The sequence below is a fragment of the Dermacentor variabilis genome, chromosome 4, assembly GCF_050947875.1.
Source record: "Dermacentor variabilis isolate Ectoservices chromosome 4, ASM5094787v1, whole genome shotgun sequence".
NCBI classification, from domain to species: Eukaryota; Metazoa; Arthropoda; class Arachnida; order Ixodida; family Ixodidae; genus Dermacentor; species Dermacentor variabilis.
This window is the reverse complement of record NC_134571.1, coordinates 17,637,582-17,662,925: the sequence shown is the minus strand read 5'-3', so window position 1 is coordinate 17,662,925 and position 25,344 is coordinate 17,637,582. Positions and strand designations below refer to the sequence as shown.

General features: G+C 48.9%; 1 protein-coding gene across 1 annotated transcript in view; it reads left to right on the top strand.

Moving 5' to 3' along the window:
- The window catches only part of Clk (circadian locomoter output cycles kaput protein Clock), a 72,193-nt gene extending 47,350 nt beyond the window's left edge, over nt 1-24,843 (top strand). Inside the window, exons 8-14 of the mRNA XM_075687260.1 lie at nt 11,879-11,985; nt 12,110-12,257; nt 14,780-14,994; nt 17,160-17,458; nt 21,549-21,848; nt 22,435-22,722; nt 24,284-24,843. Of these exons, the coding sequence (XP_075543375.1) occupies nt 11,879-11,985; nt 12,110-12,257; nt 14,780-14,994; nt 17,160-17,458; nt 21,549-21,848; nt 22,435-22,722; nt 24,284-24,391 (1,465 nt within the window). The 3' untranslated portion in view covers nt 24,392-24,843. The remainder of the gene's footprint in view (nt 1-11,878; nt 11,986-12,109; nt 12,258-14,779; nt 14,995-17,159; nt 17,459-21,548; nt 21,849-22,434; nt 22,723-24,283) is intronic.
- The last annotated feature ends 501 nt before the right edge of the window (nt 24,844-25,344 follow it).

The window sequence follows — 25,344 nt, the reverse complement described above, 5'->3', positions numbered from 1 at the left end:
TCCCCGGTGACAACTGCAGACAAGACGTCGTCACCCTGATTGTGATACCGGATCAGATGAGTCAAGGCAGCGCCGAACCTCTCCGTCTTCTGGTGGTGGTTAAACATCTTGGCCATCTATTGCGCGCACAAGAGCCGACAACCGAGATGTTCATGAATTATGGCGCGAACCAAAATGTGCCTGATGTTTGCACGCTCTGCCAGTTCATCGATGCATATCCTCCGTTCTTGTCTAATCAGCTCATCAACATTTGCAATTGTGTGGAGGTGACTGCAAAGGTTGATGAGATTGCATGGTGGCTTTGGCCCGGTCTTGGATCGTCTTTGCAACTTTCACGTCCTTTTTTGAACCATTTGCTTTAATGATTCACAGTGGCCAATGAAATGCAATGTTCAACGTACAAGGCAGCCGTACGGCTACAAATTTCTTTTTGGGAAACACATTTCAGCTTTCAAAAACCTCTCGACACTCCTCTGTTCAACTTTTTCAGCGTCCATTATGCCACGTAACCATGTTCAACCCAGCTTATGAGAGTATTAAACAACATTTATCCTCACACCTGCGTGTCACTTTTGTAAATGAGAGATGCCCGTGTGCTACGCGCACGCCTCGCAGATAATGAACCGAACCATTATTGCGCGGGGTGGGTTGGCTCACTTTCATTTGACTCGCCCGCGTACATTAGAACTGCAAAGATACAATGGAATATACAAATGCGAAGATAGAGCTTTATAAAGGGCAAAAGAGTGTCACTGGAAACAAAGTTCACTGCACGTATACACAAAACCGCGCAACAAGATATTTAAGTTTACGGCTAAATATCCAATAAATCTACCTATCTAAGAAAAAACCCTCTATATAATGCGTCAAGCAAGGCAAATAAAGATAGTGGTCAATGACAGATTCACAGATCACAGAATCCTAAGGACCACGCCCCCCCCCCTCCCTCCCTCCCTCCACACCCCCCGATGTATCGCTCGCGACGGAAGGCGGCGCGCTTCCTCCCGCTTTTCTTTCTTGTTCACTTAAGACTGAGTCACCATCATCGGCTCACCCATGCCACCCCTCCCCCCCCTCCCCCCCCTTGCTTTCACTCGCACATGCAGCATGCGGCGCGCGGTCACGATGTCATCGTCCTTGGACTTTGTACGGAAAATGAGGGCGACGGTGACGGCAGGAATGCGCCTGGAGTGTCCATATAATTGCTATCGCAACAATATAATAAGGGTGTCCGGCAACTGAAGTGCCCCGTGGCCCATTACTTTCCGCAAAAGCAGACGTAGTAACGGAATCGAACTTTCACCACGCGGCAATTCGCTGAGCCGCAACAATGTCTTTCTTTTTTCTTCCTTTTGCGGGGCAGGGGCGCCGACATGAAAAAACGCAAAGGAAAACACATTTACCGTAATCGAATGCTTACTTGGGGCGCCTAATGTGGCTACCGAAGGAATATCGAAGAAAACGTGAGACGCTTGGTCCACACAGAACCATACGCATACTGCTAGGTATCCTACACTGGCGAAACAAGACTTTCCGGAGAGGTTGCGCTCAAGCGAACGCGTTGCAACCCGTCCTGTCCCCAAAGTGATGGCGGCGAGCGACCGTTGTTTCTTTTACTCGTCTGCTATCCAGAAAGCGTCCAAGACTCTGTCAGGCGAAAATCCATTCGGCCAGACAAAAACGAACGCACACCGAAGGGCGCCGCGCGGTGGTCGGGGAAACACGAGAAAAACGCATGCGCTCTGGCTGGCTCTGGCAGCACGCGGGTAGCGAGAACAAGAAAATTGAAGAGCCTCAATAAATAAGGACGTAGTTACCTTTGCTGGCTTTAGTGTTTTGACATGGACGCTTTGGCGCAGGTTAAGTGTTGGTGTTCAATTCATGGGAAATTACGGCACAAATGAACCACCACAACGCTTCGTCTCATCGGACCTCGGTGCGTGCTTTGTAAACTTGTCTGATAGTGTATTGATGTGGCTTGTATCGTTGCATGGTCCGACGTACGACTTCAGAAAAGTTGATGCACCTGTGGCGTCAAATGTTTATAACAACATTAAAGCCACAAAGTTGCGCAATTGTAAATCTAAAGCACAACGTTGGAAATGTCAAGGTACCTATCGCATCAGAAGTTTATTAGAACTTTATACCCATAAAGTTTCGAAATTGAAATCCATGTGCTCCGTAGATTCCGCGGCCTCCGCGAGATGCCGCGACGAGCCCACTTGCCATCAAAACGCCCTTGTTGCGTTTCGCCTACGACACGTGGTTTTGCCGGCGCGTCTGCGGCGGGGCGGCAGACATTTTGGCCCGATCGTCGTCGCCGCAACACTCATCGCCAGGTGTTTCCAGGCGCGTCTGCGGCGATGCGACCATCTAGGGATCCTCCTCGCATTCCAGTCATTGTGCCCGAAACAGGCGATGCCAAAGCAGGGATCTCATTCCAGTTATTGGGCCCGAAACAGGCGATGCCAAAGCAGGGATCTCGTTCCAGTCATTGTGCCCGAAACAGGCGATGCCAAAGCAGGGATCTCATTCCAGTTATTGGGCCCGAAACAGGCGATGCCAAAGCAGGGATCTCGTTCCAGTCATTGTGTCCGACCGGCAGCGCCACGACAGGGTGCTACGAGATCGTGCGCAGCGCCACGACCAGGTGCTACGAGATCGTGCGCAGCGCCACGACCAGGTGCTACGAGATCGTGCGCAGCGCCACGACCGGGTGCTACGAGATCGTGCGCAGCGCCACGACAGGGTGCTACGAGATCGTGCGCAGCGCTACGACAGTGTACATTCACGTGCTCGTCTTTTGAGGGGTTCCTTCTTGCCCTCAACTGCGAGAGTATAAAAACAGCTGCCCCCGGACGCCAAAAGGAGGGCTCCGATTTCTTCAGTTGAGTGAAGTGCTCTCCCGTCTCTCTACTTCGGTCAAACCTGACCGCCAACTCTTTGCGATGTTAAAATAAACAAGTTGTTTCGTTGTTACCAGTCGACTCATGCTTTGCCGGGACCTTCGGATGCTTCGAGTTGTACCCCAGGCCGCCAGGCCAACGCTACCCTTGGGGCTTGCGACCCAGGTACAACCACGGGCGTCAGCGCCGAGTTCCCATCCGATCGCTCCAGTGTCGCGATCCCAAACATCTGGTTGCCAGCGGTGAGATCGCCTACGACTTCAAACAACGGTCTGCCAGCGGCGAGATCGCGACAACGGAGGCCAGCAGCGAAGAGATGCAGTTGACTGTATGCTGAGCAGCTCAACGACGATCCGGGAGCAGTGCAACGAGCCCTGTGTGACGACTGGTTGCCTGCAGCGGAACGACTGCGCGGAATTCCTGCCTGCGAGGTTTGGTGAGTGCGGGACTTTCTTCTACTGAGCTTTGCCAGGCTTTTTGTTAGTGTCAGAAACAGAGCTGGTAATTGTGGTTGTCGTTGCTGCCGGGTTAGTTGCGGCAAGACAATAGTAAGCAGTAGAGAAAGCAGCATTCAGAGCAGCCATGGATTTGAAGTCGTTGCGCAAACCGAAATTGTTGGAGCTTGCAAGAGAGTTGGGTCTGGATGTCTCAGACAAACTAAGAAAACCGGAACTGATAAAGGCTATTCTTGAGTTAGAGGCTGAGGATGACGAGCTGTCGGAATGCCTTGAGACCATTGAAGAGAGAGAGACTGCAAAAAGACAGGAGCGCGAACTTAAAGAGCAAAAAGAAAAAGAAGAGCGCGAACGTAAAGAACAGAAAGAGCGAGAGCAACAAGAGAAAAAAGAAGAGCGTGACCGTCAACACGCTTTGGAAATGAAGCGTCTCGAGATAGAGATGGAACGCGCTCGTAATGGAAGTCAGGCACACGGTGCAGGAGAACGAGTATTGTTCAATATGACTGACCTGATGCGGCCGTTTAAGCTTGGAGAGGACATTGGTTTGTTCCTGGTTAACTTTGAGCGAACGTGCGAGAAGCAGGGGTTCTCTCGGGAAACGTGGCCACAGCGCTTGCTCACTTTGTTACCCGGCGAGGCGGCCGACGTAGTCGCTCGCTTGGATAGAGAGGAGGCAGAGGATTTCGACAAAGTAAAATCGAGTCTGCTAAAAAAGTACCGGCTGTCTGCGGAGGCGTTCCGTCGGAAGTTTCGGGAAAATGAGAAAGGCAAAAGTGAGTCATATACAGAGTTTGCGTATAGGCTTATGTCGAACATGCAGGAGTGGCTCAAAGAAGAGAAAGCGTTTGGTGACCACGATAAAGTTCTGCAGTGCTTCGGGCTAGAACAGTTTTATAGTCGGTTACCGGAGAACGTGCGATACTGGGTCTTGGATAGGCCAGACGTGAGTACGGTGGCTAGAGCCGCTGAGCTAGCCGAGGAGTTTGTGACGCGTCGAGCTCGCGGAGCTAAGGACGGTCAAAAGGGTGAATTTGGCTCCAAGTCTGAGAGGCCAAGGTTCACGCCCATGAGATTTAAGGGGGACACGCGTAGTGAGGATGCGAGTGAAAGCAATCCGACCAAACGTAAAGAGACGGCAGCCGAAGCCGAACGCAGAAAGCGGTTCGAGATGAGGCGAGCGGGCGTTTGTTATACGTGCCAGAAGCCGGGTCACTTTTCGGCGCAGTGTCCGGAAACAACACCAAAAGTTGTGTTTTTTTCAATAGGCAGCACTGACGAGAACATGAAGCTTCTCGAGCCTTACATGCGAGACCTCCTCGTGAACGGGAAAGAGTGCCGAGTGCTTCGCGATTCTGCAGCTACGATGGATGTAGTTCACCCGTCTTATGTAGAACCCCATATGTTCACGGGCGAGTGCGCGTGGATCAAGCAAGCCGTGGAAGCTCATAGCGTGTGTCTGCCAGTAGCAAAGGTGCTTATTGAAGGACCTTTCGGAGCACTTGAGACAGAGGCGGCAGTGTCATCTATGCTGCCACCCCAGTGCCCGTACCTATTTTCAAACAGGTCCGATCACCTCCTGCGCGAGAAGGGGCTTTTGTTTGGTGAAGCTAGTGTTCAGGCCTTAACCAGATCGAAGGTTCGGGAGCTCGCTGCAAAGGCGGTAGTTGCGGGGCCGACGTTATCAAACAACGAAAAAGGGTCAGAGGCGCAGCAAGCTGATATTCAGAGCACGCCCGAACTGAATAAACTTGAGTCTGTAACGTTAAAGGCGCCAGATACTGGAGAGGAAACGCCCGACGCGGGAAAGTTAGAAGAGCTATCTACTGATTTGCTCATCGCGCCTACGTCAGACGGACTTGATAGGTTGCTAAAAGTCAGCCGGACGGCTTTGATAGCCGAGCAAAAAAAGGATGGCAGCCTGGAAAACGTGCGCTGCAATGTCAAAGAAGGTATCGCCAGGAAAACTGCGCGTTTTGTGGAAAGAGGTGGAGTCCTGTACCGGAAGTATCTAGACCGAAGAGGAGTGGAGTTCGATCAGCTGGTCGTGCCTCAATGCTATCGTCAGGATCTGTTGCGCTTGTCACACGGGGGTTCGTGGTCCGGACACCTAGGAGTTAAGAAAACTAAGGACCGTCTCTTGCAAGAGTACTATTGGCCAGGGTGTTTTCGGGACGCAGACCATTTCGTGAGGACATGTGACACTTGTCAGCGGGTGGGCAAACCAGGGGACAAATCAAGGGCGCCGTTGAAATTGGTACCTATCATTACGGAGCCTTTTAGACGGCTCGTTATTGATACTGTGGGACCTCTGCCGGTAACAGCCACGGGGTACAGACACATTTTGACTGTGATCTGCCCAGCGACAAAGTTCCCTGAAGCAGTGCCGCTTAAAGAACTCAGCTCAGTTGAGATAGTTAATGCACTACTGTCCATATTTGCGCGAGTTGGTTTTCCTGCAGAAATTCAATCAGATCAGGGCGCAGTGTTTACTAGCGCTTTGACGACAACTTTTCTCGAAAGGTGTGGGGTAAAGCTGTTACACAGCTCAGTGTACCACCCACAGTCGAATTCCGTTGAGAAGCTCCACTCCGTCATGAAGCGCGTGTTGAGAGCGTTGTGTTTTGAACATCGAACTGACTGGGAGCTGTGTCTGCCTGGGGTGATGTTTGCTTTAAGGACCGCGCCGCATGCGGCTACGGGGTTTTCGCCAGCTGAACTGGTGTACGGTCGCTCGCTTCGATCTCCGCTTCGCATGCTTCGAGAATCATGGGAAGGTAGGGGCGACGACCCAGTCGTGGTGGAGTACGTGCTTAAGCTCCTCGAACGCTTAAGAAGGGCACAGGAGTTGTCAGGTGAAGCAATGACAAAGGCCCAGCAGAGGGCCAAGGTTTATTATGATCGGACAGCCAGGGCCCGTCGTTTTGAGGTTGGCGATGAGGTCATGATATTGCGCACATCGCTAAACAACAAACTAGACGTGCAGTGGGAGGGCCCAGCACGAATTGTTCAGAAACTGTCGGACGTTAACTACGTGGTAAGTCTGCCAGGAAAGCGGAAAGCACAGCAAGTTTACCACTGTAATCTGCTCAAACCTTATAGACAAAGGGAAGCAGTGGTGTGCATGATGGTAAACGTTCCTGAAGAGCTTCCGGTCGAGCTTCCGGGACTAGGCTCAGTGACGAACAGGGAAGACACCGGTCAAGTCATTAGTGACCTTATCAGTAAAGCACCGCTGTCGCCCGAGCAGAAAACCGAACTACACCAGCTATTACAAGAGTTTCAAGGTCTGTTCTCTGAGAGGCCTGGTAGGACTTCTGTACTTACTCATGATATAGAACTTACCTCCACAGAGCCAGTACGATCCAAGGCGTATCGGGTGTCACCCCGCCAGAGCGATATTATGGAGGCTGAGGTAAAGAAAATGCTACAGCTCGGTGTTATTGAGGCAGGTGAGAGTGATTATACCTCCCCTTTGATTTTAGTTGAGGTACCGGGCAAGGAACCTCGTCCTTGCGTCGACTACCGCAGGCTTAATTCCATCACTAAGGATCAAATTTATCCGATCCCTAACATCGAGGAGCGCCTTGAGAAAGTTAGTAGCGCTCAGTTTATTTCCACCCTAGATCTTGTCAGGGGTTATTGGCAGGTTCCACTTACAGAAGAGGCTAGTAGGTATGCGGCGTTCATTTCACCAATGGGAACATTCCGTCCTAAAGTGTTGAGTTTTGGTTTGAAGAACGCGCCATACTGTTTTTCAAGTCTCATGGATAAAGTGTTGCGGGGACAGCAAGAATTCGCTTTACCGTATCTAGACGACGTAGCGATATTCTCCGCATCCTGGTCTGAGCATATGGCACACTTGCGGGCAGTGCTAACCCGCCTGCGCGAAGCGGGCTTGACAGTCAAGGCTCCTAAGTGCCAGTTAGCACAGGCCGAGGTTGTCTACCTCGGTCACATGATTGGTCAGGGTCGTCGCCGCCCCTCTGAAATAAAAGTGGCCGCTGTGCGAGACTTTCCGCAACCGCGCACCAAGACCGATATTCGGTCGTTCTTGGGTGTCGCCGGCTACTATCAGAGGTACATCCCTAGGTACTCTGATATCGCGGCTCCCCTGACGGATGCTCTAAGAAAAACAGAGCCTCAAACAGTCGTCTGGGACGAGACAAAGGAAAGAGCTTTTAGCGCCCTAAAGAGTGCCCTAACAAGCCAGCCTGTGCTACGATCGCCAGACTATACAAAAGAGTTCATTGTTCAGTGCGATGCTAGTGAGCGAGGCATGGGCGTTGTACTGTGCCAACGGGAAAATGAAGAAGTAGAACACCCCGTCCTGTATGCTAGTCGTAAGCTGACCAGTCGTGAGCAGGCGTATAGCGCCACCGAGAAAGAGTGTGCGTGTCTCGTGTGGGCCGTTCAGAAATTGTCATGCTATCTAGCCGGCTCGAGGTTTATCATTGAGACGGATCACTGCCCTCTCCAATGGCTGCAGACCATCTCTCCCAAAAATGGCCGCCTCCTGCGCTGGAGCCTCGCTTTACAACAATATTCCTTTGAGGTGCGTTACAAAAAGGGGAGTCTCAACGGTAACGCCGATGGCTTAAGTCGAAGCCCCTAACGTAGGAATCAGCCTCAAAATTGTTTGTTACTGATGTTTTCTTCCTGAGGCAGGATTTTTTTTTTTAACATATTGCTTTTGTTTAGTGTTTCAAAGTGATGATATGCTTTCTAGTGCAATTTTTCAATTTGTGGACGCGTTCTGAGTGATGCTAGACTACTGTAAGGAACTAGGCAGTGGTATAAAAAGGGGAAAGAGCCTGGCAGGGCTTAGTGAGGGTTGTGCCGTGCTTGCTGACTGAGCGGTTGAGTTTTCAGCGTAGTTCTAACGCTTGCCGGGAACGAGAACAAAAATGTGAACTCTCCCGAAGTCACTTTGCAGTGTCCCGTGCGAACCTGAACGAGAGAACGAGGCCTTCTCTGTGCGCTGCGCTCAAGAAACGTCAAGGGACGCCCGACTTCGGTTATGAGCATCATCGAGCGACATCCCTCCGGACAGCGGATGCAGTCCCCTGTCCATCGGGATCTCCTTCCCCCGGCGGGGCGGTCTGTTGCGTTTCGCCTACGACACGTGGTTTTGCCGGCGCGTCTGCGGCGGGGCGGCAGACATTTTGGCCCGATCGTCGTCGCCGCAACACTCATCGCCAGGTGTTTCCAGGCGCGTCTGCGGCGATGCGACCATCTAGGGATCCTCCTCGCATTCCAGTCATTGTGCCCGAAACAGGCGATGCCAAAGCAGGGATCTCATTCCAGTTATTGGGCCCGAAACAGGCGATGCCAAAGCAGGGATCTCGTTCCAGTCATTGTGCCCGAAACAGGCGATGCCAAAGCAGGGATCTCATTCCAGTTATTGGGCCCGAAACAGGCGATGCCAAAGCAGGGATCTCGTTCCAGTCATTGTGTCCGACCGGCAGCGCCACGACAGGGTGCTACGAGATCGTGCGCAGCGCCACGACCAGGTGCTACGAGATCGTGCGCAGCGCCACGACCAGGTGCTACGAGATCGTGCGCAGCGCCACGACCGGGTGCTACGAGATCGTGCGCAGCGCCACGACAGGGTGCTACGAGATCGTGCGCAGCGCTACGACAGTGTACATTCACGTGCTCGTCTTTTGAGGGGTTCCTTCTTGCCCTCAACTGCGAGAGTATAAAAACAGCTGCCCCCGGACGCCAAAAGGAGGGCTCCGATTTCTTCAGTTGAGTGAAGTGCTCTCCCGTCTCTCTACTTCGGTCAAACCTGACCGCCAACTCTTTGCGATGTTAAAATAAACAAGTTGTTTCGTTGTTACCAGTCGACTCATGCTTTGCCGGGACCTTCGGATGCTTCGAGTTGTACCCCAGGCCGCCAGGCCAACGCTACCCTTGGGGCTTGCGACCCAGGTACAACCACGGGCGTCAGCGCCGAGTTCCCATCCGATCGCTCCAGTGTCGCGATCCCAAACACCCTCGAAACTTTGTGCTCGGATGAGGCTCCTTGCGTTATGTGCCTTCCGGTGCACGGCGTTGCCGCGAAATCCAGCCCGAGCTTGCAATGTTCGCGCAGGGATGTCTTTTCGAGCGTGAAAAAGACATTCTAGTGAAAATACAGAATGATTTCCGGCGCCCGGGGTTGTTTTGGTCGACGGTGCATGACAGCACGAAAAGATTTGGGAGGGGGAAGGGCTTAAGCCCCATAAGCCCCCCCCCCTGGCTACGCCCCTGCTACCCCCCCCCCCCGCACACACACATGCCGCTAGACACGCCTATGACGAGCATGATGTCACGCATGCGCAGGCAAGTATAAAGGCATCTCCCTCGATGACCGCGAGCACTCGCTCTCACAACGCTTGCGTGACGAGGTTCCTAGTATGACAGACCAATAAGCCCGAATCAATGCTTAAATCATGTCTTGAAAGATAACTGTAGACTTGTAGAGGTGAGGAATTTACCAGCTGGAACCGAGTAGACCCTGTGTGCTATATATACACCGATGACAAGTGCCCGGCAGAACAAATGTGTCCGAGACTCCTCGTTCAACAATGAGGCTAGACCCCCGTTACCATGGCTTCAAGCGGCTTTCTGCAGACTCGAGTGATCTTGGTCGGGACTCCAGGCATGGTATTCCTGGCTTTAAAAAGTGGAGGGAGGGCAAATGGACTACTTCGCCCCCCCCCCCGAGTTCTGAGAAAGGAAGCGGGCAAGTGACCCTCCTGACCCCCCCCCCCCCCCCCAGTACATACGCCTATGACATTGCTACATACTTTCCTCATTTGACATGAACTGTCGAGTGCGATGAACGTTCTATATTATGGTGCAAGTCGTGGTAGCAGTCTCTGCGACGTACGTTCAACACCAGTGCGAAAGTTTTTAACGAAGCAGTCGCTTTCGTTGTTCTTGGCACTTTCGATGCTGCAAAGTGACTGCTGAGAATCAAGCAAACTACCCCAACATATTCGAATACCGACGTTGCTACGTTAGTCGAGTTCAACGCGGGTCATTAACAGGTTCGCACACGAGCGCAGGATCGTAAACCGCGACCATTCGAGTACATATCGACGCATGCAGGGACGGCTGTTGAAGTTTCTCCCACATGCGAACCATTGCGTAGAACGTTCTTTCGGTGTTCTCGGTTTTTCTGTTTTCGAATTACATTTATCGGTTGAAGAGCCTTATCGTAACATCTACAATTAATATCTTTTTCTTTGCTATTGAAACTGTGACACATGTTCTTGTGTCTCCTTGCGTTTAAGTACCATTTCTGTATTCGCTGTATTATTGTATTGTCAGTTTTAACGCGAAAGCGTTTCTTGGATAGGTTGGCGAAAGCATGCACACAGCCGGCGTCTGCAGAAGACGTCCGCAAGTGCCGCGTCCGGAAAGCACGTGACAACCGGAACTAACGCCGGTGAACAGTCGGCCGCAAACACTCGGCGCCGCAGCAACTACCTGCCGCCGCGGCCTTGGAGCGGGAAATCCCTGCAGCACAAGGGGAAGCCCCGACTCGGATCACAATGCCATGGTAGTCTCTATGTACTCCGACGCAACTACGCTGTCACCGGAACGACAGGAGGATGAGGACACCGGAGACTGTTAAATGACACCACCCACAATACCGTGGGGGTCTTACTACTTCGGTATACCCGAGACCTGTGATGCGCACTGCCCTGACGACGAAATAGATGAGGACATGTAAAGTGGTGTAGACACCACTTTGATTGCACCAAATAATGTAAATAAGCACGATTCGGCCTCTCACATTGCCTCATTCTTTATAACACAACTCAGTTACAACTCTTTGAAGCACCCTTCCGTAACAACAACCTAGCCAAAAGAAACGCTTTCGCGTTCTCATCGCATAAGAGTATGGTTAGGAATCCTCTGCAACTTTTTCAAATGTATTTTGTAAGTGCTCCCCGTGCTAGTCTTTGGCTATGGGACTCAAAGATTGTGCGTATCTTGTGAAATAGTTACGCTAGGAAGAGTTGCGCCTAAGAACGAACAAACACAGGAAAAGAACGAGGCAGATGGAAAGAGCGCAATAAACAAAATGATGTGTAATAAATGACTCAAAACTCGGAAGTACGCGCACGCATGTGGCTATGCTATCGCATGGTATAGTTGGTCCATGGCTGGTGATCATTATCTGTTTGTCTCATCGCTATGGCAACCGTGTCAACATTCTTCGTGCGACGTCTACGATTTGTCACGTGCATTGTATTTATCGTAGCTTTCCATTTACCTAGCTCACAGATGCGAAGAGGCGCGAAGCCACATTAGAGCAAGCATGGCATCCCGAGAAACAACAGCTTATGGGCACAGAAATTCTTGCGTTGCTGCAACAAACGTGGCCGTTTCCACCAGTGTTAATTGTGCTTTTCATAAATAGTACCATTATTTTTATCCCATTTTCCAGCTTGCTGTCTTACAGTGCCTCTCGCGTTGCGATAGCTGATGTTCTCGTCTACTGTTCCTCCACACCTATAGAGCCCCTCCCATAATCGGGTACCTGCCGTTCGAGGTTCTCGGAACTTCCGGGTACGACTACTACCACGTGGAGGACCTCGAGAAAGTTGCGGCGGGTCAAGAGGCCTGTACGGTTTTGTGCTTCGCTTATTTACTATAAATGGGCAGGCGATTTGTGTGTGCCGGACCTCAAGTTATGTCTTCACTTCGGGGTCATGAGCTGAGTGATGTCGCTGCTCGCCCCACTGCCAGTGATGCAGACAGGCGAAGGCACGTCCTGCCACTACCGCTTCCTGACCAAGGGCCAGCAGTGGATCTGGTTGCAGACGCGCTACTACATCACCTACCACCAGTGGAGCTCCAAGCCGGAATTTGTCGTATGCACCAACACCGTCATGAGGTAGGCAGTGCAGCGAGACGGCGTTTCGCACCGCGGTATCATATGCCTACCAGAGGTCGTTGAACGCTAGCTTTGATGAACTCGTCGATGGCCGTTGAGTGTTATCTGCCGCTGTTTACAGGTGTGACGTGATGATCAAGTATCTACTCTCACTCGAATGGTGAATTCTAATTCGACGTACACGGACGTGGACAAGTCTGCGAGAATTAACCTTCAGTGGTCATTCAGAGCGCACGACTTTGTAAACAACCGCAGGTGCTCATAGTTAATCCACAGACCTTTCACCAAACGACGTACCTCATAGTCAAAACATTGCTTTGGGACGTAAATCGAATCAATGAGATAGCTTTATTACGACCACACAACGCTATCACGTAAAGCGGAGTCGCGCCTCTTCGCATCGCGCAGTACCCAAGCTTGGGTAACGGATAGAAATATAACAACATAAAGAAATGCATGCCATGGTCTGAGGATTATGTCTGGGCCACGGTACAACGACTGCACACAGTACAAGCAATTCTGCAGAACACGCGCTCAGCAACTCAACTTGCATGCTGCACCGACGGTGAGCGCAAGCTCTAAGACATGTACACACGTATGCGCACGCATGACGCACGCAGATGAATGTAACTGATAAGTTCTAGGGTGGGTATTTTAGCGAATTTGTCGCTAAGCTTAGCGACTTCTTTGGCTGTTTAGCAACGCAAAGGCCTTTTCACGCTTGGCTTTTTTCTTTGATTTTAGTAAGGCCTTTGATTGCCAGAACCATTTAACTGTCACAGATAAGCTGTACTTGTTTTTTTTTTATATTTAGCCATGTGACAATTGGAGACGTTTCACCAATTTTGAAGTTAAGAAAGTAGTTTCAAAAATGGAGACGTGCTTTATTATTGAAAAGCTACAATTAGGCGGCCAAAATTGACTGTAGGCGTGTGTACTTTGTGATCATGATGAATCAACGGTGGTTTCCATTCACAGAGGCCACACGCTGCAGTTATGTGCGACAACATTGGTAGGCTTCCCATTGCTCTCACAAAATTCATGTCTTTTTCTCCTTTCTAGAGCCAATTGGAATGAACCTTAACGCTGTGAATGTTGCAGTTTTATTAAATACGTTGGATTAGTGGATTTTAGCAAGCGTAGCAACTTACCGACACTTACTCCAGTAAATTTTGAGGTGGGATTTAGAAGTGTGGAGAATAGCAGCGCGAAGCAAAGGGGCACTGGACGACGAGACAGACTAAGACGAGCGGTGAGGTGAGATTAAGAAGCAGCAAGGCAACAATAAGACAGACAACTGTTGAAATGCGTGTATATACATATCGAAGCCAGCCACTCCAATATGTATATTTGAGTGGCTGGACTCGAGCACGCGGCTGAAACACTGTATTTGACCTGCATAAGGACATGTAATTGTCTTTACCATTTTGATATGACCAAGCACATGTCGCAGAACTTAGTTCTCTTCTCATGACCACCCATAACCAGAATATTTGCAGGCATAACGTGAACCAAGTGCGTCTTCGTGATAGGAAAATCAGGTTACCCATGTTCTGTTGAAGAATTCTCAATTTGTAATCGGACATTTGAAAGGTAAACTCAGAATTTAACTGTCATCATCCGTCGTGTTGAAAATCTACTAGTAAGGCAAAAGCCCGCTACAGAACGTTGGCAAATTCACTGTTTATTCCTCACCTACATTTACACTATATAGATGAATGTTAAACGCGTGAGTAGATGCGTTATGCCATATTAGTTTATACTATAGTGTTCCTAAACGCCCACATTATTTAAGGGTCACTCAAAAGTTCTACGGACAACTTTAGTGACTTTGCCGCAAAATTTAGCGAAAATTTTGCGACTTGTTTGTTTCAGTTTAGCAACACACACGAAGAAAAGAATTGGCAACACTACTGAAAACCCCGACCTCATTGCATCGTAGCGGGGCTTACACCCCCTCAGTCACGGTGTCCAGGTTTGTGGACGTGTATTCTTTTTGGGAATATGTGCAGTAGTAGCAAAGAAAAAAAAACGTGGAAGCTGAGCTACGAGTTAATTAACCCCTCTGCTTGCTCAATATTACTCCAGGGCACAGTACTGCTGCACATGACCGCTTTACAAAAGCACTACCATGTTCGACGGGATGTTCGCCATGCTGCGTTCCGTCAGCAATTGGGAAATATCATTTTTCCCCCTTTCTCGTTATGCAATAATGGATGGGTACCTTTACTTTGGGCCAGTGGTTCGAGTCCTTCTATTAAAAGTTGCGACATTATTGATTGATCATGAAGTCGAAACTTAATTACCCTGTAGTTGCAAAGCCTCACAAGAATATGTAGGTGAAATCTTCCGTATAAGCTTTGCTATACTTAAAGAAATCCCCAGCACATTGGAATAAGATTATGCGACTTTACACATTGATTGGCTGAGCATCGCAAAAGCTGTGTGGTATACTTACGGGCATTCAAATTTGTGACTCGATTCCATGGCAATCGTGTCGTACGCCTGGCGACTCACCCAAGCTACGACGAGGACTTGACGCACAGCAAGGCGGCGCCATCCAGTGGTGCATCGGCGTCGTACTCGCGGACGTCGGTGCCGAATCGCACGTCTTACCAGAGCTCGCGGGTCTCCTCCGCGCCTTCGGTCAGCTCCAGGGACAGCCTGTCTCCCAATCTGTCCGAGAAGTCCGGATGCGCCGGCGGTGAGTACGCAATCGTGAGCACGGCTTGGATCAGTGCTCCTATAGTTCCTTGACAAAAGGGTGAGGAAAAAAGAAGGTTCACTATCCTGACGGTGGCCTCAGTCATTCTATACGACTGCAACAACGCCCAGTTATCTTATCGGAAGAAACCGATAGCCGCAAAATGATCGCTATCATTGCTTCGCCGGTGCAACTAAAGAACACGTCATCTGTTCGTGTCCCTTCTACAGATAACCAAATACTTTCTCTGCTGCTAAGGAAATCGGCCATTACTGTTGCAAACGTTTTTGAAACTGGAACCTTGGGCGTCATCTGTGCACAAGGCTATGCTAGAATGTGGCTGTAGTTCCTAAGACAGCTGGACCTGTGACCGCGTCTAATGCGAAGTGACCACTCCAGTTTGTATACATCGACGCACATATTTGGTAATTTTTCCATCTACTCGTCGTTAAGACGCTCGTTCCACGAGCTCTCGATCAAAACACCTGCGCGTCTGTCGTGATAAAGCGACTGTGCTCGTTCCCTCACACATTGTATAGGATCGCAGACCGCGCGAAGGAGCAGAGAGCTCTTAAGCGTGAAAAATGCATGTACCTGTCGCCGCAACGTTAACCGTTTTGCTCAAATTGAAGCACCTGTAGCACAGACAGACGAATAACAGGTGCAGACACAAGAGTGATCATGAACTTCAGTTTAACAGCGCTTGTGCCTGTTCCGGCTATTCGTTCTTCCGCTGCTTCTGCGCTGTAGTCACGTCAATATAATAATAATAATAATAATAATAATAATAATAATAATAATAATAATAATAATAATAATAATAATAATAATAATAATAATAATAATAATGATGATGATGATGATGATGATGATGATGATGATGATGATGACGATGGCGGCGGCGGCGGCGGCGGCGATGATGATGATGATGATCAGAAAGATTTGTTCGCGCCGTAAACAACATAAACGGTGCTGTAGACCAGCAGAAAAAGCTGCCGAGATCGACAGCTTGATGAAGCCACAGGCCCCCATAAAAAGCAGCTGCACAGCTACATGCTGTCACATGCGCATAAACAGTAGCAAACATACTGAAACGTATTAACAACGCTTAGTTACATAAAGCGTAAATTGTAACATTTTACCAAGAAAACATTTTACATTCACAGCAGCGCAGGACTACTAACAAAAACTGATGTCACATGAACAGTCAGAAGCACATGTGGAAAAGAAAGAAGAGATAGATTAGGGGTCCTCAAATGAGCGCGTAATTTTTTTTAATTGACGCTCTCTAAAATGAAACTTGTTTTTGTGAAACGCATTGAATAGTCTGGGCAACTTGTTTTGTAATGCTTGTTGGTGATATGTTGTTTTGTATGTTCGCACTATCCAAGGCTCATGGTTTTTCGTAGGATGCACGGCTTTATTGCCTGCAAGATGAGCTAGGTTCCTCAAAAAAGAATATGCAGTTTTTGCAGTTTCAAACTCTATATCACAGTCTGGTTACTTACTAAATCTCGTATTTGCGAAACAAAGGAGGAGCGTTAGTGTAATTAGAAACACCACCTGTAGCTCGTAGAATTCGTTTCCTTATGTGTAATTTCTGAATAGGATGACGTATGGTCGTTGATTGCCGTACCATACGACATTCTTTAAGTATAGGTAGAAACAAACTGCTATAAATAATTTTCGTACTATCACGTGGTAGAACACTACGGTTGTAAAAAATTTCTCCAACTGAACCAGCCTAACTTGCTTGGTGTCGATGTGTATATCCAATAAGATATTTTTATGAAAGATTACTCCTAATTATCGGTACTATTTCGACAGGATTACCGACTAGCCCATTCTTCTACCATACCTTCCTTAAATCGGGCACCACGCTGATTACACCTTGCTTCCCTACCTTTGCATGTCAACCTTGCTCCACTGGTATCCTCCCGAGCCACCATAAATATGAAATATGGCGTCGCGACATTCCTCCCGCTGACTCTGGCCGACTTCGACGCCGAGAGTAAGGCAATGGTAGCTGAACATAAGCATAACTGTAAGTGGGCCGTGTGAGTTATGTGTGTTTTGCAAGGAACTTGAACTGTTTTTGTTTGTATGTTTGTTTGTTCTTTCTTTAACAATGTGTAAGTTCTGTGCGCTTTGCAAAGAACTTCAACCGTATTTTCTCCCCCAAATAATACACGCTTCAGGGGTGCTGCGGGAAGAACGCAGCGGCGGCGCCGGAAGCTGCGGAAACCAGCTGTCGCTGCCGTTCACCGAGGCGTGCACGATCACGCGCGAGTCTCCGGCGACGGGGGGACGACTGGCGCCGCTCGCCTCCTCGGAGCCGGCCTCGTCGCGGCTGCAGCACGAGCCGATGGACCAGCGGCCGCCCTACCAGACCACCACCGTGTGCCGTGCGCCGCTGATCACGCTCACCGCGCTGCAGCCCATCGCGGCCACCTTTGCCGGGTCCGGCCACTGCGGCACGGCTGCTGCGGCGGCGCAGGCGAGTGAGCGAACCGCCGCCTCGGCCACCGCATGAGCGCGACGAGCTGGCAAGGGAGCAGGCGCGAGATGCTGAATGCCAACCAGACAGACTTGATTCGAGCCTCGCGTACGCTTTCTATGGGACAACGTTTCTCCGCTCGAAACCCCACCTCGACTCAAGAAACTCTTCTTGAAATCGTTATCAGTTTATTTGTATTATTAGTACTGTTATTATTATTATTATTATTATTATTATTATTATTATTATTATTATTATTATTATTATTATTATTATTTGTGGTGGTAGTAGTAGTAGTAATATTTCTATTGTAATCCCATCTGAAACCTGAAACGGAGGGGGGGACGAAAAGTTACCTAGGCTGCTTGACCCAGCCAGGTTTGAGTACATCTATCGCTGTTTAGCATTGTGCCTCTCTCTCCTCAATCTTTGCTTTCTTCATTACAACCTCTCTCTCTCTCTCTCTCTCTCTCTCTCTCTCTCTCTCTCTCTCTCTCTCTCTCTCTCTCTCTCTCTCTATCTTTTGTACAGTTGCCTATGCTGGTAACAACTCCGGTTCTATCAACCTCTTCCCTGCAATTTTCGCACCAGTACTTTAAACGTCTCTCCCTAATCCCAACTGCTGGCCAGTTAATGCTTCCATCCACTTTCAATCTTAGCACTTTTGTATCTATCTAAGAGTATTGCAGGGTGAATATTTTGGCATTCCATTACGATGTGCCGAGTCATTTCCGAACCAGCAGCCGACACAGGCCTCATGATGTTGCGAATTTTTGGTCCGGAATGTTTTTGTCTTCGTGCAGCCTGCCGGCCCTCAAGTAGCAACAGGCAATTTGATCAGGCTAGTTGGTACGAATCCATGGCGGCAAGCGGCGCAAGATTGTTCGGGACACGTACGGGAGCAAAGAATTGAATTAAATTGAATTGAATTTTATTCCGCAACAAGAAAAGGTTACGAGGAGGACAGGTAAAAGCTGTAAGAACAGCTTGAGAAGCGCTGACCCCCTAGCACACGGGGAAGCATAAAAGCGTGCGGCTAAGGTAGTACGACCTACTAAAAGAAAACACTTACAGGAGTTATAAAGCGTCACTTGAAAGAAGCACAGGCGCCTACTACTTCAGTTGAAGTAAGCGCTCGTGTCTTGCGACCTTAAATAGCAAGGCATTACCCTCTGTGTTGTCGTACAGATTTTTCCTTCCAATTTCTTGCTTTTTATTTTTGTAAATCTCTACCTTTTATGTTTCCACCTTTTGCACCCAATTCACTGCCTCTGTTTCTCTCACTCTCTTTTAGATCACTCCTGGTTGTATATTTGAACTTTCAATTACCTTATACTTGATTGACAATATTCTGGACCCCTACCTCCATCCTGTGTCCACTCTTTTGAGGTATAAATATTTGTGCGCTTTAGCCGCGCATTTATGTCCATCTTCACTGTCCAGCTTCACTGTCCTTCTTCAAATTGGATGGATGGATTGGATGGATGGATGTTATGAGCGTCCTCTTTGAAACGGGGCGATGGGTTGCGCCACCAAGCTCTTGCTATTATACTGCCTAATGTCGTACCTAGGTTAAACAGTAAAAAAAGAAAAAAGGAAACCCTATGAACTCCCACAACCAAATCTTCTGATCTCCTATTGCGAACTGTGCTTCTGTACGTCTCCGTTTTTTGTCGTTTCCCTACTTTTATTCCACCAATCCTCCAATCGCCTCTTACTAATCCCTAGTGCGGACATCTTTACTTTTCCACTGCTCTCGCTGAACCCAAGGGCTTCAAGGAGGCTAGTGGTGCCTAAATCGACCGCTGGGTAGACGTCTTCACATTCTAATAAAACATGCTCCATAGTTTCCCTAGCTTTACCGCAGCAAGCACATGCTTCTTCTTCCTTCTTATATCTCGCTTTATAGGTGCGTGTTCTAAGGCATACCGATCTCGCTTCGAAAACTAATGAGCTTCCCTTTGAGTTACCATAAATTGTTTCTTTCCAGATTTCGTTTTCTTTTTCCTTTTAAGTAGTTACTCATGGCAGGTTTCTTTTCCATTGCCGCCACCCATGAGATTATTTCGGCCTGTCTGACTTTCCGCTTGACGTTCTTTGTTGATCTGTTGCCCACCCTACAGGCCGCATACTTGCTGGTAAGCCTCCTAGTTCTTTTCCTCCACTGTGATTCAATGTTTTTCCTGTACAGATACCTCAACACTCTCCCAGCCCGTTTACTTTCTTCCATATTCCTCAGCCGTTCTTCATACTCAATTTTACTGCGAGCTTCCCTCACTTCAAAACTAGTCCAGCCCATATCCCCCTGCACAGCTTCATTTGTAGTCTTCCCGTGAGCGCCCAATGCGAGGCGACCCACTGACCTTTGGTTCCCGTCGAGTCCTGATTGTACCCCTGATTTAAAGCAAACAACCGCATTTCCAAAAGTAAGTCCTGGAACCATTACACCTTTCCAAATACCTCGGAGCACCTCGCACCTATTGTATTCCCTTAGCGCTCTGTGCTTCATTATGGCTGCATTTCTCTTGCCCTTCACTGCTATTGTTTTTTCCTGTGTTTCCATATATCTATTGCCTTCGTTTATCCATATACCAAAGTATTTGTATTCTGTTACCCGAGGTATTTCCTGGCCTTGTGTCGCCACTGACTGTTCACTGTTTTCATTGAATACCATAACACCTGATTTTCTAACACTAAATTTCAAACCTATATTCTCGCCTTCCTGCCCACAGATATTAGCCAGACGTTGCAAATCACTTTGCTTGTTAGCTAGGAGCACAATATCGTCCGCATAAACTAAACCTGGAAGCTGCTGCTTTACAATACTGTACTGTACTATACTGTACCCGCCTGTTTGTATGAGAGATTAAAACCGATATTACTTCCTTCTAGCGCCCTCTCCATCCTCACCATGTACATCATAAACAGTAGTGGCGATAAAGGGCACCCCTGCCCCAGTCCCTTGTCGATATAAACTTTCTCCTCGCCCCTCGTCCCTTCCTATTCAATGCAAACGGTATTTTCTAGGTAAATCTCTCTCAAAAGCTGTAGTCAATCGTCACCTAAGCCTTTCCCTTCCAGAATATCCCACAAAATGTCGCGGTCTACGTTGTCATAGGCTCCTGTAATGTCTAGAAAGGCCACGTAAAGCGGTCCGCTTTCTACTCTCTATTGGGAAGCTTGGGAAGCAGAATGACAGCGCCGCCTCTCGGCTGAAGTACTAACTGCGTTTCATGACACTGCACGGCAATTACTGGTTGAAAAGTTTGTAACCCGAAGTCACAAAAAGCCGAAAGTGGTATATTTCCGTGCGAAATTTGTTAGGCATCTTGCGATTCCTTAAAATCACTTTTATTTTTCATCCTAAGCAAGGCAAATATTTGCAAACCTTGCTAAAATGTCCTAATATTTAAACATTCTGGTTGCCTAGCGACTTCTGCAAGCTTATTTTCGTTCGTGGAGTAATTCAGTTCAGATGTAGCACTACAGCTGCTTTATTTTCTGTACGGTGAAAGTTCTGACATTACGACTAACCTCCGCATACAGAAATGTGCCTTAATTTGAAGCCTATGCTTCACTTAGTATAATGCCTGATGTGAACGTGCCTGAGATGCTCATTGCTTTTCTTTGGGCGCGTTCGCGTCAGACATACTATTTACCAAGACAGGCGTGGGCTTTAAGTTAGGTGAATTTCTGTATACGAGAGTAAGTCAGCTTTAGAATACAGGAAAATTCGTTACAACAGTGGCAGTGGGGGTTCGGTTTCTTTCATGACAAGAGGCATTATATAACAGAAATCGCTGTCGTAACCGCACGGCTACTATTGACATACGAGGATGGGACGTTGATAATTGCATCTAAAGAAAATCTCACACAGAATTGTCAATGCACTGACGCAGCAGGCACGCGAGTTTGGTGCCTGAAACGCCAGGAGCAAACCTTACTTCCAACACCATAGCAGCTGCCACAACACGTCGGCCTACGAGAGCCACACTGGGTGTTTGCTCACTCTCTTTGAAATTTTTCATAAACGCGGCTGTTCCACAGGTGTGGTCTGAATACAACCTCACCTTAGGGACGGCCACGACAGGTTCTGCAACCGGGGAGCTTCTCGGCGTGCCTGGAGAACGACTCACACATCAGCACGAGACCCATGCACTCACAGCCGCAGGGGCAGTTGTCGCCCCGGTCGCAGCAGCAGCAGCAGTCGGCCGGTGGACAACACCAGCAGCAGCAGCCACCGCAGCAGGACCATTTCCAGGATTACCTTCGGCGCAGGCACCAGGCGCTGCAGCAACAGATCCTCAGGCAGCAGGAGGAACTGCGCCGGGTCTCCGAGCAGCTAATGCTCGTGCACTTCATCAACCCCAACCTGACGGCCACTGTGACGGTACACGACCGATTCGCATTTACATAGGACGCTCGAGTGCTGTCTGTGAAATTGCAGTCCTAGCTGCTTCTATTGGCGATATTGCTCATTCTGGGTGTTGTAGTGTTGCTTCACGCGATTCTTCATTAGAGCTATTTTCACGTTTTTGAGAGCTCTCGTACGCTAAGATGGCGCGCATTTACTCAGCTTGTACCCATACAACGTGAATTAACTCCATCGAAGGAGAGGGGAAGGGATGTACGCAGTGGCGTAGCTAGGTCGTCTGGCACTCGGGGCCAGACGGCCAGCACCCGGGTCTTCTGTTACCCCCCTCCCCGGGTGTAGCCGGCAGAAAGAGGGGTGTCTTCAGACGTATATGACACCCCTCCCCCCCCCCTCGCTGGCCTCTTGCACCCGGGGCCCACGGACCCTCGGCCCCCCCTGTTGCTACGCCACTGGATGTACGAGAACTCTAATAAATGCCGCACAGAAAGCTGCCGGACTTCATTTTAGTTTGAAGAAAAGAGCGAAAGTTCGTAAAGGCTCCTCCTAACCGCTTCGTTCTTTCCTTCCCCTTTCTACATCGTACACCGCCTCAATCGCACAGAGCGCCAACGCTCCGCTTTTCACGCTGTCCCTGCCGACGACGACGCTGTCGGTGCCAACGTCGACGATCGCCGGACCGACGGGCGCGTTGACGCCGGCACCCTATTTGCTGGCTACGGCTCCCGCCGGCTGTACGGACAACTCCTCCCGGAGGGACTCGATGCACCAAACACAGAGCCAGCAGCTACAGCACCAGCAACAGACGCTGCAAGAGCAGCAGCAGCAACTACAGCAGGACCGCCAAAGTTCGAGCTTTTTGGGAACCGTTCCTCAGGGATATGTTGCTCCGGTGAGACATGTATAAGAGGTGACTTGTAGAAATGATTTAGCGTATGAAAGAGGCACAGAAGCCTCAATATTTGTTACTTCGGCTACAGCTATTTCTATCGACATGCATGCATTTCTGCCCCATTTTACTTGTTCGCCTGCTTGCCCACTTCAGCATTAATTGATGACAACTTGTTCTGGCGGCGATGCTGAAGCACTAGTGCGGTGTCTGTCTCCAATATTTCCCTCTCAAATTTCGACTTCCCCTTCCCTAAACAATGTGAAGCCTAGAAATCTGTATATTGTGTTCTCGCTCACCTTCCTGCCTTACTTCATTTATCTGGTGCTGTTTCTACCTGTTTTATCTGGCTGTTGGAATGCATCATGTAACCGCGCAAACGACAACGGACGAAGAAAGAAACACACAGGACAGGCGCGGTGTGTTTCCTTCTTCGTCCGTTGTCGTTTGCGCGGTTACATGATGCATTCCAATATCGACCACCAACTAGCCCGCCTCTCCCTGTTAATTATCTGGCTGGCTGGCGGGCTGGCTGGGTGGGTGGGTGGCTGGCTGGCTGGCTGGCTCGTTCGCTCGCTCGTTCACTCACTCACTCGCTCGCTCGCTCGCTCGCTCGCTCGCTCACTCACTCACTCACTCACTCACTCACTCACTCACTCACTCACTCACTCACTCACTCACTCACTCACTCACTCACTCACTCACTCACTCACTCACTCACTCACTCACTCACTCACTCACTCACTCACTCAGGCACTGGATCTGCATGAATTCCCTTCATTCCGAAATATTTGAAGCCCAACTGAAACGAAATTTTGGACCACGTAAAAAAGGTCTAGGTTGGTCTAGGTTCAGATAATGTAATATACAGAAAAGCCTCCGTGCAAAATTTTACGTTTGAAACACGAGTGGATGCATGATGAAAGACTAGGAAAAATAGGCGTACTGAAACAAAGTCGAATACTCAAAAATATAGGATACTGAAACTGAAAAAACGCTGTCATTGCCACTCGCCAGAAGTGACGCATGACTCGGATCACTCGGCTCCTCGGCATGACCTCCTAGATTACCTGCGGCACGCTGCTTCACGCACCGCGCTGAAAAATATGGGAGGCGACGGGGTGGCACTTTTGCCGTGGCCGCTAACCACCAGGCGCGCGCGTCGTCTGCTGAGGCGCTAGTTAAAGGCTGCTAATGAGAAAATCGGACAGTTTCCAGCCCTGAAGTTCTGTCAAGCTTGCTTTGGTAGTATCTACTATTCATTTATTACCGTGTTAGCTAAAATGACATTTCGCTGATAAAAGCTGGATATGTTTGCCTGGCTGACGGCCTGGTATGCTTCTGCAGGTGTTTGGCGAAAGCTATGTCGTTCAGTTTTTATCATTCACTCTTCATGACCGGGTGGCCCAAGTGATAACGCATATGCGGAATGCTGTTCGAACCACTGCTGAAACGCGAAGAGGAATATCATTGAAATAAATCGCGGTTATCTTGTGCCGGCACCCTGAGATGTCGGCAACCTGAGAAACTTACGTCGTCTTTTCTCGTTCTCTTCTAAACGCAGGTGTACCCGCTCCAGCTACCCACGGACCAAATGATATTCACTTCAAACTTTAACGCCTCGTCGAACATTTACATGGACGCCAGCGGCACCGGTAGTGGCGAACACTAAGGACGAGTTGCTTCGTGGTGCCACATGAACACAGGAGCATTCTCTGCGCTTCCTTGAAGATTAGCGCATTTAATTAATCCTACAATTGGTCTAGTATTCCAGAAGGTGACCGAGAACAGCATTTCATAGTTCACTGCAGCTAACAGGTCTGGTAACTACGAGTAATGCATGTCGGCATGAAATGAGAGGCCATGCAGTGATATGCCCAGTAGGCCAATGCTGACGTCGAAGTGCAATGAAAATTTGCATTTTCTATATTTTTCTATGTAGATATGCCGGTATCAACCATACAACCTTGCGTCATGCTTTTCTTTCATGCTACGACACGTAAAATGTAAATATTATTGCTTTCTTTTACATAATCCTTATTATGTCATTACGGTCCCTAAACGTTTTTGGGTGATTTCCTGTTTCGTCAGTCAACATTCGCTGGCTGCTATTGAATGAATAAATTGTTACCAGTGTCGTCCCTGTAGATATGTTTACACACTTACAAAGAGCTTCATGCTGTCGACTAAGTTGTGTCTACGCTAGACCACATGCTCTAGACGTCATAAAAATGCTAATACGTATAGTCAATGTCCTTTCATTCCATGGTGGCGTACTCATCTATTCGATTATTCCGGCCATGCTTGAAAGTTCCGAACTAGATGCTCACACTTTTCTAAAAAGGAAAAAGCTGATCATTCCGAGCTGAACGCACCGAACATCGGACAATTCTAAGCAGAAACAGCGCGCAGGCTGTTAGTGTTCTTACGGCCGCGTTAAAGTGGCTGACTGCTGTTTAAATACTGGCATATGCATCTTAGACGCACGAAGTTCGCTGGCTCGACACGCACTAAATGAAGAGACATCAAAAATAGAGGTACGGAAAACTGGGTCCTCTGCTATAGCGCTTCCGTTGCAGCGCTTAGACTCATTTTAATGCCACTACTGAGGACACGAAACGCTCT